We start from the raw sequence: 16,448 nt of genomic DNA, 5'->3' as shown, positions 1-16,448 counted from the left end.
TGACTTAAAATCGGGGAAATACGGTATTCTACGGCACCTATGACCACAGCCGGCACAGGGCTAATTCACCAAAGCCAGGATCATGAGCTGCTGCTATGTGCAGAGCTATTATGACTATACCCAATCTGGGACGTAGGTCTGGTTCATATCATGCCTGGGAAATCGGGTAAATCCGCCAATTTTGTCACAAACCAAAAAAGGAAAGAAGTTGAACTCAATCTCTAGCACTATTTCAAGCATGTGTACATTGCAATTGGTGGAATGCACGGTCAGTGATATTTTGACATACTTTGCAAATGAGCCTGGGCCACATCATGAAAGTTCATGTTTTTAGAAAGCGCATGTATTTACGTGACTATAACAATCTGCTGTTTTCTGATCCACACACACCTCTCTCTCTCTCTCTCTCTCTCTCTCTCTCTCTCTCTCTCTCTCTCTCTCTCTCTCTCTCTCTCTCTCTCTCTCTCTCTCTCTCTCTCTCTCTCTCCCTCTCTCTCTCCCTCTCTCTCTCTGTCCCCGGGGAAAATCGTGATTCCGCGGCCCATTTTTTTCCGCGTTTTTTGCGATTTTTTAAAAGACAGCGTTTTCCGCGATTTTCCCGCGTTTTTTGAACTTTTTTTGCACTGTTCGGTTGACCGTTTGTGAGCCGTTGACGTTACAAACTGGTCAAGTAGAGAGTCTACGTGTAGGGTGCGCGCTCCCTAGCATACACATGGCCAGAGACTTGTAACTGATTGATTTCACTACAGTCACACTCACTGAAAATTGCCTCATATCAACTGCAAACTTGCCGCATATCAATAATATCAAGAGTACATGAAAACCAGAGTGTGCAGCTTGGGGCCTTTTCTCCTATGGGTGTCTGTCACGGCGGAATTCCATGATTACATCATATTTGGTGCAGATCTGAGGCGGGAAATGGCGTAGTGAGTACAACTGAGCTGCAGTTGTGCAGAAAGAGACCTGCTTGAATCCTGCTTGTACGCACTACATCACTAAAAATGATGTAATCACGGAATTCCGGCGTGCCAGCAACCCATCCGATCTGCACACTCTGGTTTTCATGTACTCTTGATAATATTCACCGCATATGTACCGCAAATTCACTGCAAATTATGCCATATTTACCCGCAAATTCTGGGATTTTTTCCGCGATTTTCCCCAGGGACAGCTCTCTCTCTCTCTCTCTCTCTCTCTCTCTCTCTCTCTCTCTCTCTCTCTCTCTCCTTACTTTCATTTTCATTTCTCTTTCTTTCTCCCTTGACTGGTGTCTCAAATCATGTATTCATAAAATCAGAATAGAGGATGTCATGTACTAGACTTGTACGAGGCTGGACGTGCACACTGCAAAGCCAAAGATATTATTGCGATTAAATTTCCCCCATCCCGATCAACTCTGACTAGTGAATCATTGATGTGGCATATTCTGGCCACCACTCCGTCTCGTATCGAGCAACTGTTCATTGCTCAGTGACTGACCTCTTCAGTTGACACAGGTTGGTAAAGATTGTCCAGCAGCCAAATTGACCTGAAGTGGCGCGAAACTCTGCCCTCGTCACCCAGCAAGACGAACACTTCTTCACATTCTTGCATGATAAACACTGTTCATCTCTAACAGTGAAAATAATAATGTAGGTGCCGGCCTCCCTGCAACTGCATAGGCTCTGGCGAAAATAACTTCTTGACGAGAAATTTCATTTTTTTCAAACACATTCAAATCATACAAATATCGCATATCGTGTGGTTCATTTTTGGTATTTTTTGTTACATGTGTGAAACATCACGTGTATAGCACGTGTACCTTTGTTCGAACTGCATGCACGGATTATTGCACGTACATATGATCTATGCATGATGATCGATATGTACGTACGTAGATCTACGTGTGGAGTACTTTTGGATCTACTGTACGAGAGTCTACTGTAGTCTACTGTCTGACTACAACATTGTTGTCGTGTTGACGTTTGAAAGACAAACAAAAAGCCTTTCTTCCTTCTGTTTTGAAACAGAAAATAGATGTACACAGTACAGTCGAGTTGCGTGTCTGTGTTTTCAGAATCCCCATGTCACACAGTCACTAGTACTGGGGACTGTTGATCTAGCCTTTTCGGGCAGGTCATTAGCCTACTTTTTAGTTTAGGAGCTCGATGGAGCATGCCTAATTACTCCGAAAAAAGGACTTTGCTGTGCTAGAAAGTAGAATGTTTGTTGCTGGGACAGCTACATAATTGTAATGATGTAGTATGATGGTGTAGTGGATGACGATATGCATCATTAACTTGCTGCTGTCGTGCTGAGTCGAGTGTAGATTGACAAGTGGACCGGTGACGTTACATCCTTGGTTGATCTCTCCCTCCCTCTGAAGACAGTAAGTTCAATCTCACTCAATAGGGTAAACAAGGGAGACCATAGGCAAAGTATCCGGGACAATGTATGTTTCGACCCCAGATGGGAAAATTCCGCATGGTCCTTACTTAGTCTGGGCTGTGACCTGCTGGCCCTGAACGCGACCCAGACCAGCGACGGCATATACCGTAAAGTACCGTTGATCCGCCCCCACGCCATGTCGCTTCCCAGCTGGATTTTCGGCAGGGGGCGGGAATTAGATCAAGGCTGTCAAGTGCAGTACGATGTACAACAACGTAGAAGTTCAGACTCGATGTGCTGGATTGCGCACATTTTCATCCTGGATTGGCAAATTAATATTGTGTACAGCAGTGCATGCGTCGGTTCAACATCGTATTCTCGGTGTATACGCTGAAGTCGCTTCACAGGTGGAAAATCGACAGGGGGCGGGAATTAGAGAGGGGGCGGGAATTAGAGAGGGGGCGGGAATTAGAGAGGGGGCGGATCAACGGTACTTTACGGTATATGTAAGCATGCGTAAATCGGCCCTGCCCCAGGGGACAGTCAGGACTGGAACGGGCAGCCCCGGAGCAAAAAAAGCGCCTCGTTTTCGTTGCACGTGCCCGTGCCGTGTGCCTAGATGCTATAAGTATAACTACCCGGTGTGCAGTTGACCATTGATTATCCAACCACGTCTGGGTATAGCTAGCCGGGTGTTTGTTCAGGGACATGGCTATTATTCCGGACGCGCATATCGTCCAGCACACCTTCATGTACACTATTTGGGGACCACACGCACGCATATTGGAGTATTAGTTCAGTCAGAACTGCTATACATGACTACACGTGCATTCCAATACAATCGCATACATGTGTGGGATCACTCGCCATTACAGTACTTGTACTTGACAGTTGACACACATAATAATATGCCAAACAGCACATGAAGGGGAGCAATGAGGAGTGTGCCGCGTGCACTCCCACACTGATTCAGGACACATGTAGTCGATTGGTTGGATAATCGATGTTCTACTGTACATGCCCATTGATTCACGTCAGCATCATCATTACTCGGGTAGTCTTTTCCCGTTGTCTGCCATCCTATCTTTGTCTGTTTTGGTCCATTTTCAAGTTGGTGTTGTGACCAGTGTCGGGCGTTTCAAGCCTTGTGCAACAGAATTGCAGAATGTGTATTAACGCTGTTCAGCGCATAAAGGCTGCAGAATGTGGTCCCAGATATTCGATCGTAATAGTCTCTACTGTACAGGCTAACCCTGGCGACCACCTGACTGGTACAACCACTTCCCTTTGGCACATCATGTGTTGAATATGCAGCAATCGCCCAGGTGTCGTGACACCTCGTGCGTTGACTGCGGTAGGCCAGTCTCAAGGATGGTCGCTGAATCTAGATCTAAGTCTTATAATATCTGGCAATCAATTCCCAGCTCCGCTATTTCTCACACTCTCTCTCTCTCTCTCTTTCTCTCCTCCCTCTCTCTCCTCTCTCTCTATCTCTCTCTCTCTCTCTCTCTCCTCGTTCTCTCTCTCCTCGTTCTCTGTCTCTCTCTCTTCGTTCTCTCCTCGTTCTCTCTCTCTCTCTCTCTTTCTGTCTGTCTGTCTCTCTCTCTCTCTCTTTCTCTTTATCGCGTTCACTCTCTGTGTGTTTAACTGGATTTAGACTGAGATTAATAATATGAGTTTACACCCATACTTCAATTCGTCAGTAGGCGGACAACGAGCTGCTAGCAACAGGCCTCCACTTCCCAGTTCTTTCACCCTATCCGATGTGCAACGGCTGAGCAACAAGCGAGACACATGTCTGATGGTGATTGAAGACAAGGTCTATGATGTCACTGGGTTTCTAAGCCAGGTTAGAGACGGCTGGACTGGCTCTCTTCTGTTTCTCTTTCTGTATCACCCTGTGTGTTTTTCCCGTCTGCACTGTAATCAAGTGTACGTGAAAGGTGAACACATACATGGATGCACATGCACATACACGCATGCACACACACAGACACACATGCACACGCACAGCTGCCATCAATGGTAACAACACCACGTTCGCCATTTTGGTCGGCTTGTGTTCAGTAAAAATTGTCAATGTGTTCACACCAAATATCTGCGTATAGAATAAGATAAAACCCAATCGAAACTTAGACCCATTGCCTACAATTTAGAGTTTATTCAATGGAACATATGCATGTATCATTTTACTGCCATAGGACTGCATTTGATTGTGGCACCGGCATCTGGATCCCCGCCAAGAGTTGGTTAACAGCAGCAATGAGGTTGGCAAGTGAAGTCATTTGCTGGAAGTGGCGCTGGCCTTGTATCTTCTTGTCCTCTTCTTTCTGGTCTTTCGACCATGCAAGACCACCCATTGTGTGTGCGTGGAGGTTGCGCTTCTTCTCCTTCTCTTCTTGGCTCCCGCTCGTTCTGGCTGGTTGCAAACGACGGCGGCAGCAGGAGTATGTACATCTGCTAAGCCAGTGCCAGCAGGTTGGGTTTGTGTAGCGGCGGCAGACGTTTAGGTACGTGCAGCGGCAGCAAGAACACTCGACCGCAGCAGGAAGTGGTTGGGCATATGCAGTAGCAGCACTGCCAGCAGGTTGCGCTCGTTCAAGCTGCAGTAACTCTATCTCAGACTCACAACTCGCCGGTGTCCGTTGCATCTACGAACGAAGAGAGAGAGAGAGAACGCGGAACAACCGTAAGAGGCGGACGGTGGGGTGAGAGTGGGCAGCAAGTCATCAAAAATTCCACCTGTTTTCGCATTGGTCAGCCGAAGGTAAAAGAGCCTTTTCCTTGAAATCTTCAATAAGCTCGGTGGAGGTCCTCTGCCAAAGACGTTTCTTCTTGCAGTTTACATCATTGAATTGTTGGTCCCAACTGCATCTGGCCTGTATCAAGGCTAACGTCTAAGCACGGTTCCAGTGGATCCCAGACTTCCGTTCATTACCACTGGGGGGGCAATGGTGTTGGACGACATAGCTCCCGGAAAGCAAGAAAAACTGACAATGACGAGCTCAGAAAAGGTGGCCTTGCACGCCGTGAAACCCGCATGCGTGCTACGCATAACATGCTCCGAAAGCGAAAAGTTAGGTGCCTTCCACCTGTGAGCTGATACGACATGAGATCCTGGACTTGTACCAAGCACATGTAGCATGGCCCACACATTGCTGGTAATGGGCCAGGCACAGAACTGGTTCGCATTGTTCTTTCAAAGTTTGTACATGCAGTTTGTCTGCAGGGCAGTGTACTGAGGCGGCTGTGCTGCAATCATGTACGCTGCATGTCGTTTTGCTGACTGGTGGCTTTTTTTCTTTCACTGCTGTGGATACTTGGCGTCGTAGTGCTTTGACACATTTCCAACAAATGCATTGTTCTGACGTGATGGATGTTCGTGTGTGAAGCTTTTGCCAATCTGACAGCATTGATCCATGTGTGAACCACTTGTCAGGTGGAACTTTGGAACATATGCTGCACTGTGGGCCATGTGGTTGTCCAGGATGTATGCTTGTGGCATTGCTGGGTCTTCCTGCCGCTGACATCTGTGCACACCTGCATGGAAAATATAGGGGAAGAAAGTTCAAGAACGCTACTTGTCGTTAGAAAGCACATTACCAGAGGCATGCCTGGTATTGGGCAGGAGCGTAACTTCCGCTGCAATGTCACAAATACTGACTCTTTTGAATCGTGTCGCCCATCGACCACTTGCGTTTCCCTTCCAGCGACCGACTTTTAGTCTATGAAGTGCCGTATCTGACCTGCATACAGCGACCACAAGTCCCGTGTTTTCCGGAGTATGCGCCTCACTGGAGTATAAGCCGTGAAATACAGACTTCTATCCTTTTTATCACCGTTAATTTAATCATCAAGTATGACTATGAGCCGCACCCCCTTTTTGGGGGGTGAATTTTGAGTGTTCAACGTGCGGCTTATACTCTGGAAAATACGGTACTGTCCTGGCTGGCAGGCTTGACTGCAACAGGGTTAGAGTGCGCTCAGAAGCGAGTGCATGCAGCCAGCAGCAACAAGTGATAGTGCAGGGTGCGCTGCATGCACTTGAGTGAGGTGTGAAAACTCATCGTTACTTTGTCTGCATGAAACTGTTGTACATGTATGCCTAAACCCTGACATAATGAGTACATTGAAGTAAGTGCACGATCCGGCATGCCGCGAATAGAAGCAGCGAAATGCCTGGTCAATTCGGTGGCACGGAATTATAGGTCGGACGACGAAATTTTGACGAAGAACAGACAAAGAGACAAGATGACATGTAGAGACACCAGACTGCAGAATTTCGTTGTTCTTAAAGAACTCCAGGAAGTGTGTGCTTAAAAAGAACTCCACTCGTAAAAAGGGTGAAAGGCGACGACTGAATCATCCAGTGTGACGACTAACGTATCGAAAGCGTGAGACTGCCAAGCAGTGTATTTGCATTCAAATGACCAAATGTTGGGAATGTCTTCAGGAGAGTGTACAAACAGGTGCATCTGAAAAAATGGAAAATGGTGTTTTGAAGTGATTTTTCAAATTTGGCACATCGAGTGAATCCGTGTGACCTGGATCCAGATCTGTACAGCCAAACAGGTCCAAATTTGGGGGATCCGGGATCTACGGAAACATGCCCTACAAGTACAAATACAGTCGTCCCTCTCTAATCCGGCACCTTTTGCAACGGCATTTTCTGCTGGATAAACAAGGGTGCTGGATTATCAAATCCTGCCCTCCAACCCGGCCCACCTGTTATTTGTGTCGTACGTCAAAACGTAGGGATTTTCTGTGTCAATCCAAGTACTTTGTGGAATGCATGTCTTAAACATACACTTGGGAATATCCTATGCACTGGCATAGGATATTCCCAAGTGTATGTTACATGTGTTGTGTATGGTACAATGCTCCCTGACGGTATGCGATGTACAACTGCTGGATTAGAAAATCGAATTATGTATAGTTTGAGTGATTTGTTGCAGAAAATCGCTGCTGGAGGCGGAATTCAAGTGCCGGATTAAAGCGTAGAAAATGAACTGAAAAAATCCGTTTTGCCAGAAAGTGTGCTGGTTTGCAAGGGTGCTGGATAAACAAGTGCCGGATTAGAGAGGGACGACTGTAGTACATAGGTTTTGTAAGGCTGTGTTTACATGAGGCGTTTCAACCCGGGCTGAGTTCAACCCGGGTCAGATTTCAACCCGCCATGTGCACAAAATGAATGGCGCGTTTACATGACGCATTGCGCTTGACCCGGGTTGAAATTTTGCCCCGGGTTGATTTCAACCCTCCTCTCCAAGGGGAGGGTTGAAATCAACCCGGGTCAAGAAAATCGTACAAACGTACTTCTGTGCGTATCTCGTGCCAGGTTTGAACAGCACTGCACATGCAATTTTCGCGCGAACGGATTCACGTGACCATACAGGACTCTAGAAGTGGACTTTTGGCGGCATATCAGTATTTGACCCGGGTCAACTGTCTTCATATAAACGCTCACCTATTTTGTCTATCGTACAGACTTTCAACCCGGGCTGAACTCGACCCGGGTTGAAATTTCTCATGTAAACACAGCCTAAGGCAAGTCCACATTTGTATTCACTGTGATACCGCCAGCACTTCTGGGTAAAAGGTCACGGACTGTGTACAGTCATACCAAGAGTACATAACCCCCAAGAGTATCCAACTCCAGCTATGGGGCCCGGGGTCTGCGACGGCAGAACTTCACATCACGTGATGAACCCATACACTTTATTTGCACTCTGTGCATGATTGATACAGGGCTGAACGCAACCCAGCTTTGGGTACAACTCTCTTGTGGTCACTTTGCACTGTTTGCCAGTGTAACCTTTTGAACCATGTCACGTGATGTGAAGTTCTGCCGTCGCAGCACTGCATAGAGGTTGTGCAGGCAGTTGCGCACTCTTGGGGGTTATACACTCTTGGTCATACCAAGAGTAAATGAGCTCCCAAGAGTGTGCAACTCTGCATACAGGGTCTCCGACGCCACGGTGAAAACTCGCATCGCGTGTTCCAAGTTCGATTGTACTACGTACAACGAAGGCTCGCGTACGCGCAGTCTGAATATCTGCCAAGATCATACTGATGACATGCATCAAGAGTACATAACCAAGAGTGCGCAACTCCTATCTTGTGCTGTGATGGGTTCACCCACGGCGACATTTTTTTACTGCGGCATTCTTTGGCAGAAGGATGATCAAGTGTGTATGCTTTCTCGCGCTTCTTTTGTAGATATGGTGAGTCATCAGGTTCAGGACACATCGATCTGTCGTCCGTCGTTCTGCTTCAATTACCATAGCTGCGATGTACAAATCCTTTGTACTTTGATCTCTGGCTACACATGATGGCAGCAGTGAGCCCAACAGCCACCAAAGACTGATGTCATAAATAAAATTCCGCCATGGGCCGCGGCCGGGGGATCGTTGAGTTGCACACTCTTGGTTATGTACTCTTGCTTGCATAAAGCTGGGTGGATTCTGTCAGGGGTGCTATTTTTCAACTCCACTGCTCGCTAAAAACAGGCTGGAGCCGCACAACGGGAACACTACACCACGTTATGTGAGTTTTCGCCGTCAATGGACCCCGTAAAAGGGATATCGGGAGTTGTACACGCTAGGGAGCTTATGTACTCTTGGTCATACTTCATGTTAAGTACTCACAAATGACTGCTGATTGTACGATCCAAAAGATGCCGGCCATATTTGATGCATACATTTACCTCCCATTTGAGGGAAGAGGATGCAGGGGGGGGGGGGGGGGGGGGGTAATCATGAAGATAGCCTATTCTAAAAAGTTTCCACAGAGATAGGAACGATAATTTAATATGAACGCACTAAATTAATAGAGTGAGTTGCGTACTGAGTAGACACACCATAGGCAAGTATCAAGAATTTGAATTTATATTGCGTTATTACACAGACAGAAGAACGAGCAGTTGTTTTTCATATTAAACTCAGTTTCACGAACTGAATCGATCGTCAGATGAAAATTGATGATCGATTCAGTTCGTGAAACTCAGAGTTAAGGAAATCAACTGCTTGTTCTTCTGTCTGTGTATTCCGCTCTTTGCTTCGGCAAATTAAACTCTCTACGAACGGTGGATGAACTGTTACTTCACATGGTATTGCGTTATTACTAACTTATTACATTGATTTGATTTGCCAGTAGCCTTCTGAAGAGACGGTGACGAAAGCGCTCAAGGAAACATAGTTCTTGCCTATGGTGTGTGTACTCAATGTTGACCTCGCTCTGTTTACTGCGCTAAAATACCTGATTCTGCTGAACATTTGCCCAGGACACAGAGGGTACTATGCAGCGTATTCCGCACTGCGTGTGTAGAACTGCCAGCTGCTCTTACAACCTACAACTCGTCTACCATGTATCATATCAGTTTTGGATGAAGTTTATAATGGTGCATGTACAGGATCCGAAGTAGTGGTTGCGACTTCGGCGATGATTTGTAAGAAAAGGGTTTGCTCCCCACACCGGAGCTCGCGCTATTCCGCCGACTTTACTTGACACTTGACTGACTCACGACTGCCATCCAGAGCACACGAGAAGTCCATCGAACCTTCGACTCGGCAAACCTGCAAGAAAGCACCACTCCCTGCTCAATACACAGTGTTTCGGGGAATTCACCCCTCATCAGTTGAGCTTGAGTAGGCTGAGGAAGATTGTGCCTGAAGAGCACCACTTATATAGTGCTCTCCAGGCACAAACATCACCAGGGATACAAACTTACAGAGACGCTCCGTTTTCAGCGCGACAAACACCTCGTGAACACCAGATAGCAGCGTGAGTCAGTGTCGCTCCTGGACGGTGAGACAGACGTCGAGGACCCTCGGTCATTCGCAACGCTGTCACCTCCAAACCAACTAGTCGCAAGCCCGCGCTGGGCACAACAGTACGAAGTAGTGGTTGCGACTTCGGCGATGATTTGTAAGAAAAGGGTTTGCTCCCCGGAGCGTCTCTGTAAGTTTGTATCCCTGGTGATGTTTGTGCCTGGAGAGCACTATATAAGTGGTGCTCTTCAGGCACAATCTTCCTCAGCCTACTCAAGCTCAACTGATGAGGGGTGAATTCCCCGAAACACTGTGTATTGAGCAGGGAGTGGTGCTTTCTTGCAGGTTTGCCGAGTCGAAGGTTCGATGGACTTCTCGTGTGCTCTGGATGGCAGTCGTGAGTCAGTCAAGTGTCAAGTAAAGTCGGCGGAATAGCGCGAGCTCCGGTGTGGGGAGCAAACCCTTTTTTATGTACAGGATCCATTAATGAAAATGTGTGGATTATACAGGTTGGTAGTGCAAGAGCTTTAAAATGAGCATGTGTGTGCACTCGATTGAAAGCAACCCCAAAATTGAAGCGCCTTTGCCATATTAACTCAAGCTGAAGGTGCCCGGTAGAGAGACATGCCCGTATCTGAAGCGTCCGGATAAGAGACGCCTGGGTGTATATGTGACTACTAGTAGTCGTATTGGCTTTTGGCTTGTAGGCCGGTGGTTTAGAATTATGTTGACTTACCTTGCGTGCGTGTGGTCTGCCTGTCAATTTGAGGTTATCTGTACAATGTCGTTATACTTGTAGAGCATGACATCAGCATTGCCTGTTGGGCGAATGTGTTTGCTTCTACTGTTTTAGCACCCGGGAGGAAAAGAAATTTTGCTGAAGTTTGTCGGTAAGAGCTACTACTTGTAGAGGTGTCCATTTGTAAGTTGATACTTTGAAGTACTTGATACCTTAAAGTCCCGTTGATCTCTCCCTCCCCGTCATGTCCCTTCCCAGCTGGATTTTGGTAGGGGTGGGAACTAAATCAAGGCTCCGAAGTGCAGTACACGGTGCATAGTGGTAACGTTATATAGATTCAAGTAGAATCGTTGTGGATTGTTTTTTTCTGTAGATGGGGTTTCTTTTCAATCAGGTTATCTTCTGACCCTCACCGCTTTTCTTCTCCGTACACCCAGTACAAGAGGAAGTAGGGAGTTGCACACCTACTGTAAAAGCAGAAATTTTCGGTGGTGTTTTATTTTCGGTAACTTGGGTGCCGAAATTTTTACCGAAAATAAAACGCACCGAAAATGCCGGTATAGTACTAGTACACTTACCTGGAACGCGGGTTTACCGAAAATTTCCCTCCGCCGAACCGCCGATTTTGGAGAATACCGAAAATATTACACCACCGAAAATTTCTGCTTTTACAGTAACTTGCTTTACGCCAGACTGCTGAGTACAGGTAACATGCTGCTTCCTATGCACTTGTTCAAATCTTACTTGTTCAAATCTTACTTGAGCATATGTTTGACCATATAGCCGGCACATTGCTTTGAATCTGTATGATTAGCCGTCTAGCAAAGGATTGTCCTCTTTCTGTGTTTTTTCTGTGCCACCATTTTGCCTTTTTCAGGAACTAACGCCACTGCTGCATTCCGACGTGTGGGCCACACTCGGCGAGCTAGAGATCTGCTCAGCCAATGCTACGTTGGACCTTTGGTAATGCATACTTTCAGTTGGTGGGTGTGTGGGTGTCTTGTGTACTCAATGGTGCTATGAAGCCTCTGATTTAGCAGCCCATATAGTACATGTATCAAGCGTTACCTTCACTGGGTGGGTGGGTGGGTGGGTGGGGGGTTAAGGTGGATCCTGGGACGGATACCCTGATGTTGTTTACTTGTTTTTCTACACAGTCTGTCCTCCCCTCCTTACTGCGATGTGGTGAACCCATGAGTGGGATCGTGCATGTGTGTTCAAGTCCACCCGTGAGTAAGGGTTTGGGGTTTGTGGGCCGTTCGACATTCAATAGCCACAGGAGCACCAATCGTCTTCCCAAGATTTCTTCTGGACCTCTCCCCCTTTTTTTCCCTGGGGGAGACTCGCATGACCAGCTTTTGGCAGTGCGCAAGTAGAAGTGCGTTTGTATGTGTGTCGGTCTGCCTGGCTGGCGGGCTGTCTATGTGTGTGTGTACGTACATGTGTATTATGTGCGAAGACCTGAGTCCATTATTCTACTCAAGTAATCTTTAAACAGATAGCTACTACACAGCATAACTTGGCGCTTGCAGCATCGCTGGTGTAGCCCAGTTCCCGTGATCTTTTGTTACTCTTGTTGGGGGGGGGGGGGGGGTATTTACTGTAAGACATGTATATATAACGAGGAAGCAAATCTAACGTTTTAACGGATGACATTTCTTCGTTATAATAAGATCCGTTGAGGCCGTACTGCTTCATATATGCTGTGTGTGGATATGGCAGAATACTGCAAGATCGTTAACATATCTTCTCATTAACCTATGAATTTTGGACAATCGTTAAATTTGCGACTCGTTATAATAACATGTCTTACAGTAGGTGAGTTTATTTTCCTTTAGACCTTTACCATTCATATCACCATGTTAGTACTTGGAGTGGCCAGATCTTTAGAAGTGCTTTCTTGGTGTTGTGAAACCACAAGTTCTCGAGAGTGAAAGGCCTTCTCGCTTGTGACATTGTGTTCGCTTCAATGCAGCTGTATCCCGACTCCGCCGTACCGCTGATGTTTACGACGTGGCATACGCTACAGGCGCTATGTGCGGTTTGCTGTGCACGCTGTAGTTGTATGTTGTATGTGTATGCTTTTCTCATATACGCTGTCATTCTCACGCTATAACTACCTGGTGGTTTTAGTGTTAGTTGTTCAGTTGTTCATTCGTTCATTGTTCATTGTTAGTCGATGGAAGTGAAATATACTGTTGAGAATAAATAGTTGTCCTCGTGCCGTGTGGGGTCGTTCGTTCCTGACACTTTAGAGAACCAGAGGGTTCACAACATTTGGCGACCACGCCAGGATACGAAGCGAGCATGGCACAGGAACTATGGATCATTGAAGCCAGCTTTATCGCCAACGGAATTCGGTATGGATTTGAAGGCGATAGGTTGAGAGAATACGTGGAGAAGAGGCTCCGACAGAGCGAGGAGTTTGAAGAGCGCGGTGCTAGACGGCAAGAGTGTGCGCTCCGCACAGAGTTTAACGAAAAGCTCAAGAAGATGGCCGAGCGCATCGCCGTCAGTACATATTATGAGGAAGCAAAGCGAGATTTGCTTGCCTCGCCCGGAAGGACGCCAAACAAGGCGTGTAAGACTTTGCTTACAGACAAGCAGCGGTCAGAAGAGTACTTGAAGCCAGCGGGAGGATCAGATCCAAGGCCCACTGCGTCGGTACAGAGCATGGCGACATCGGTCGGAGACGCTCAGAAGCAGCTGGAGTCTCGGCCGAACGACGTAGAGGCGCAAGACGTCGAGGCGCAAGACGTCGAGGCGCAAGACGTAGAGGCGCAAGACGTCGAGGCGCAAGAGTTGGAGGCGCAAGAGTTGGAGGCGCAAGAGTTGGAGGCGCAAGAGTTGGAGGCGCAAGAGTTGGAGGTGCAAGAGTTGGAGGCGCAAGAGTAAAGGCGCAAGAGTTAAGGGCGGAAGAGTTAGAGGCGCAAGACTTAGAAACGCAAGGCGTAGAAGCCGAGAAAATAAGAAGGGCGATACTACTGGTTAGCACGGAAGAAGTAAGCGGCGAGACTGTGTGGAACACAAAGATCCGATGTGTGTCCTCGGATTCCGCGCCCGCCCCGGGTCGAAGCAGTGTACCGGTGACCATGTCGTGTGTGACAGCCCACATCGTCGAGCTTTATGACATTATCGGTGGTGTGTTGTCTGGTCCAGCGTCTGCCCCATGTCGAAGTGGATCGGTGACAGTGTCGTGTGCGACAGTCCACAGCGGCAAGCTTCGCGATGTCGAGTTTTCTGAATTGGTGGGCATTAGTGATATTCTACCATGGCCACCACCGCAGCAGCAGATGACGCGTAGTAAGCCCCAAATCGTTTGACTTGTGAGTTGTTGTACGGCGGTGAGAAGCCCTTTGGTGGGGAGAATGTTGTGAAACCACAAGTTCTCGAGAGTGAAAGGCCTTCTCGCTTGTGACATTGTGTTCGTTCCAATGCAGCTGTATCCCGACTCCGCCGTACCGCTGATGTTTACGACGTAGTATACGCTACATGCGCTATGTGCGGTTTGCTGTGTGCGCTGTAGTTGTATGTTGTATGTGTATGCTTTTCTCATATACGCTGTCATTTTCACGCTATAACTACCTGGTGGTTTTAGTGTTAGTTATTCAGTTGTTCCATTCATTGTTCATTGTTATTAGTCGATGGAAGTGAAATATACTGTTGAGAATAAATAGTTGTCCTCGTGCCGTGTGGGGTCGTTCGTTCCTGATACTTTAGAGAACCAGAGGGTTCACAACACTTGGCAAACGTGTATTTATTTATTTTATTTATTTATTACAGCATCTCATAGCACAGTGAGAACACCGGCCAATACAAAGAGAGAGGGTGTTAGCCAACCACGGCAAGGAAGGGAGAAGGGGAGGAGAAGAAAAAAAAAGAAAAAAAGTTTTTGAATTATTAGGACCCAGCCTGTGCTTTGTTGTAAATGTTTACGTGTGTCTGTGCATGTGTGTGTGCGCACGGGTGTGTCTGTGTGTATGTGCACGTGTGTGTGTGTGTGTGTTCATGTGTGTGTCTGTGCGCGTACGTGCTTGTGTTGTGCAGAAGCCAAGTGATAGCTGACGGAGTGTGGCAGAGGTAGCACTGTCTACTGGAGGTGGCAACGTGAGGCATGCTAATGTGAGGCGTCAGAGCGTTGTTGTCGTGTACATTGCTTCGTCCCGACTGGGTGTTTTGCCTGCCAAGTGAAGGAATGTCTGGCTACATGTGTGCTGTATGCAGTGCAATCTGTCCTGGTGCTTTTGTTTTAGTCCACGTGGGTGTGCAAGCTCCTATCATGACCACTATACATCCCACCGTGCAGCAGCAGCAACACCAACAACAACAGCAGTAGCAGCAGCAAGAACAACAACAGCAACAGCAGCAAGAACAACAACAGCAACAGCAGTAGCAGTTCACCGACTCAGTCCATGCTCAACAGAAACTATCCTACTGTAGTCGCCGTAGCAGCTTTTTCTTTGTCTTGATTTTTATATTATCTCCACCATTGACGTTTCAGCAAGGAGTAAACAAGAAGCTGTTTTGGAAGCATTTTAAGAACTCAGATGGTGAGCCAAGGTTCCATGTGACATGTTTTCCTTGTTGCAATTTTTTGGAAGCAGTCATATTAAGGACAATGTCAAAGATGCTATTTTTTTATCTTTTTAATTTTTACAATGTCTTGGTTTGGAAATCCTGAATGCCAATGCATTGTTTTTTTTTAGTCTCATTGCCTTTGCCATTGATAACCCCTGATCTACTAGCATTATTGGATGTTGCTTAGTTCTTGAGAATTGCGATCGTATTCATTCTTCTAGTATAACAAGAAAACTCGTGTACGCACACATTGTTTTGCATAGGAAAATACCCGTAATTACACGGGAAAAATCTAATCCGAAATTTTGTGAGGTGAGGAGCAGCTTGAAACCTTGCTTCCAGATGAAGTATTAGTTGCATCATGCGTAAGGTACCGCCTATCATTGTAATGAGGGAGTTGTATGGGCTTGTACATCTCCATGGTGACGATGTCAAACAGACACCCAGCGAGAGTATTGTTTCTTGCAGAAAATCGTGACATTGGACTCACCACAGATTCGACCTGCATGTGAGGATAATTCCCCTTATAGTATACCGGTACAATCATAATGTTGCAGCACCATGATCCAATTGTCTGAATGGACTACAATGTATATAGTTGAAAGGCAATACGCTGTATCACTCTGTACAATATGGTGTGTGTGTGTGTGTGTGTGTTTGTGTGTGTGTGTGTGTGTGTGTGTGTGTGTGTGTGTGTGTGTGTGTGTGTGTGTGTGTGTTAGTGAAGCCTTTATCAGATCCACTCTGATTTTTAACCACTCACACTAGTAGCAAGTATTACCTTTACAGGAGGCAGGGGATAAATGTAGTTGGATCCCGGGACGGGTATCCTGATGCCGCAAATCCTCTTTCTGCACCTTGTCCTAACCCACTCGTTGAGGTGTAGCGAACCCATAAGTGGGATCATTTCCAAGTCCACACAGAGTTTGGGGATTCCAGGGGATGTCAGCCGTTCGACGGTTCAGCAGCGATTCACCTTTCCAAGATTCCTTTTG

At 46.9% G+C, this 16,448-nt stretch overlaps 1 protein-coding gene and 1 long non-coding RNA gene across 3 annotated transcripts in view; one reads left to right on the top strand and one right to left on the bottom strand.

The window, feature by feature from the left end:
- LOC135804772 (KICSTOR complex protein SZT2-like) overlaps positions 1-1,687 on the bottom strand; it is an 81,436-nt gene extending 79,749 nt beyond the window's left edge. The window contains exon 1 of the mRNA XM_065318727.1: positions 1,480-1,687. Coding sequence (XP_065174799.1) covers positions 1,480-1,593 — 114 coding nt within the window. The 5' untranslated portion in view covers positions 1,594-1,687. The remainder of the gene's footprint in view (positions 1-1,479) is intronic.
- A 205-nt stretch (positions 1,688-1,892) lies between these two features.
- On the top strand, positions 1,893-15,749 carry LOC135804771 (uncharacterized). Of its 2 annotated transcripts, XR_010551082.1 has the most exons (6): positions 1,893-2,230; positions 2,309-2,368; positions 4,025-4,216; positions 10,990-11,026; positions 11,753-11,838; positions 14,923-15,749. It is a non-coding gene; the product is annotated as an uncharacterized LOC135804771 (long non-coding RNA). The 2 variants fall into 2 exon arrangements; XR_010551081.1 differs by having other exon boundaries at positions 1,897-2,368.
- Positions 15,750-16,448: the final 699 nt, after the last annotated feature.

The sequence above is a fragment of the Sycon ciliatum genome, chromosome 1 (assembly GCF_964019385.1).
Source record: "Sycon ciliatum chromosome 1, ocSycCili1.1, whole genome shotgun sequence".
NCBI classification, from domain to species: Eukaryota; Metazoa; Porifera; class Calcarea; order Leucosolenida; family Sycettidae; genus Sycon; species Sycon ciliatum.
This window is presented reverse-complemented; position numbering and strand designations above follow the sequence as displayed.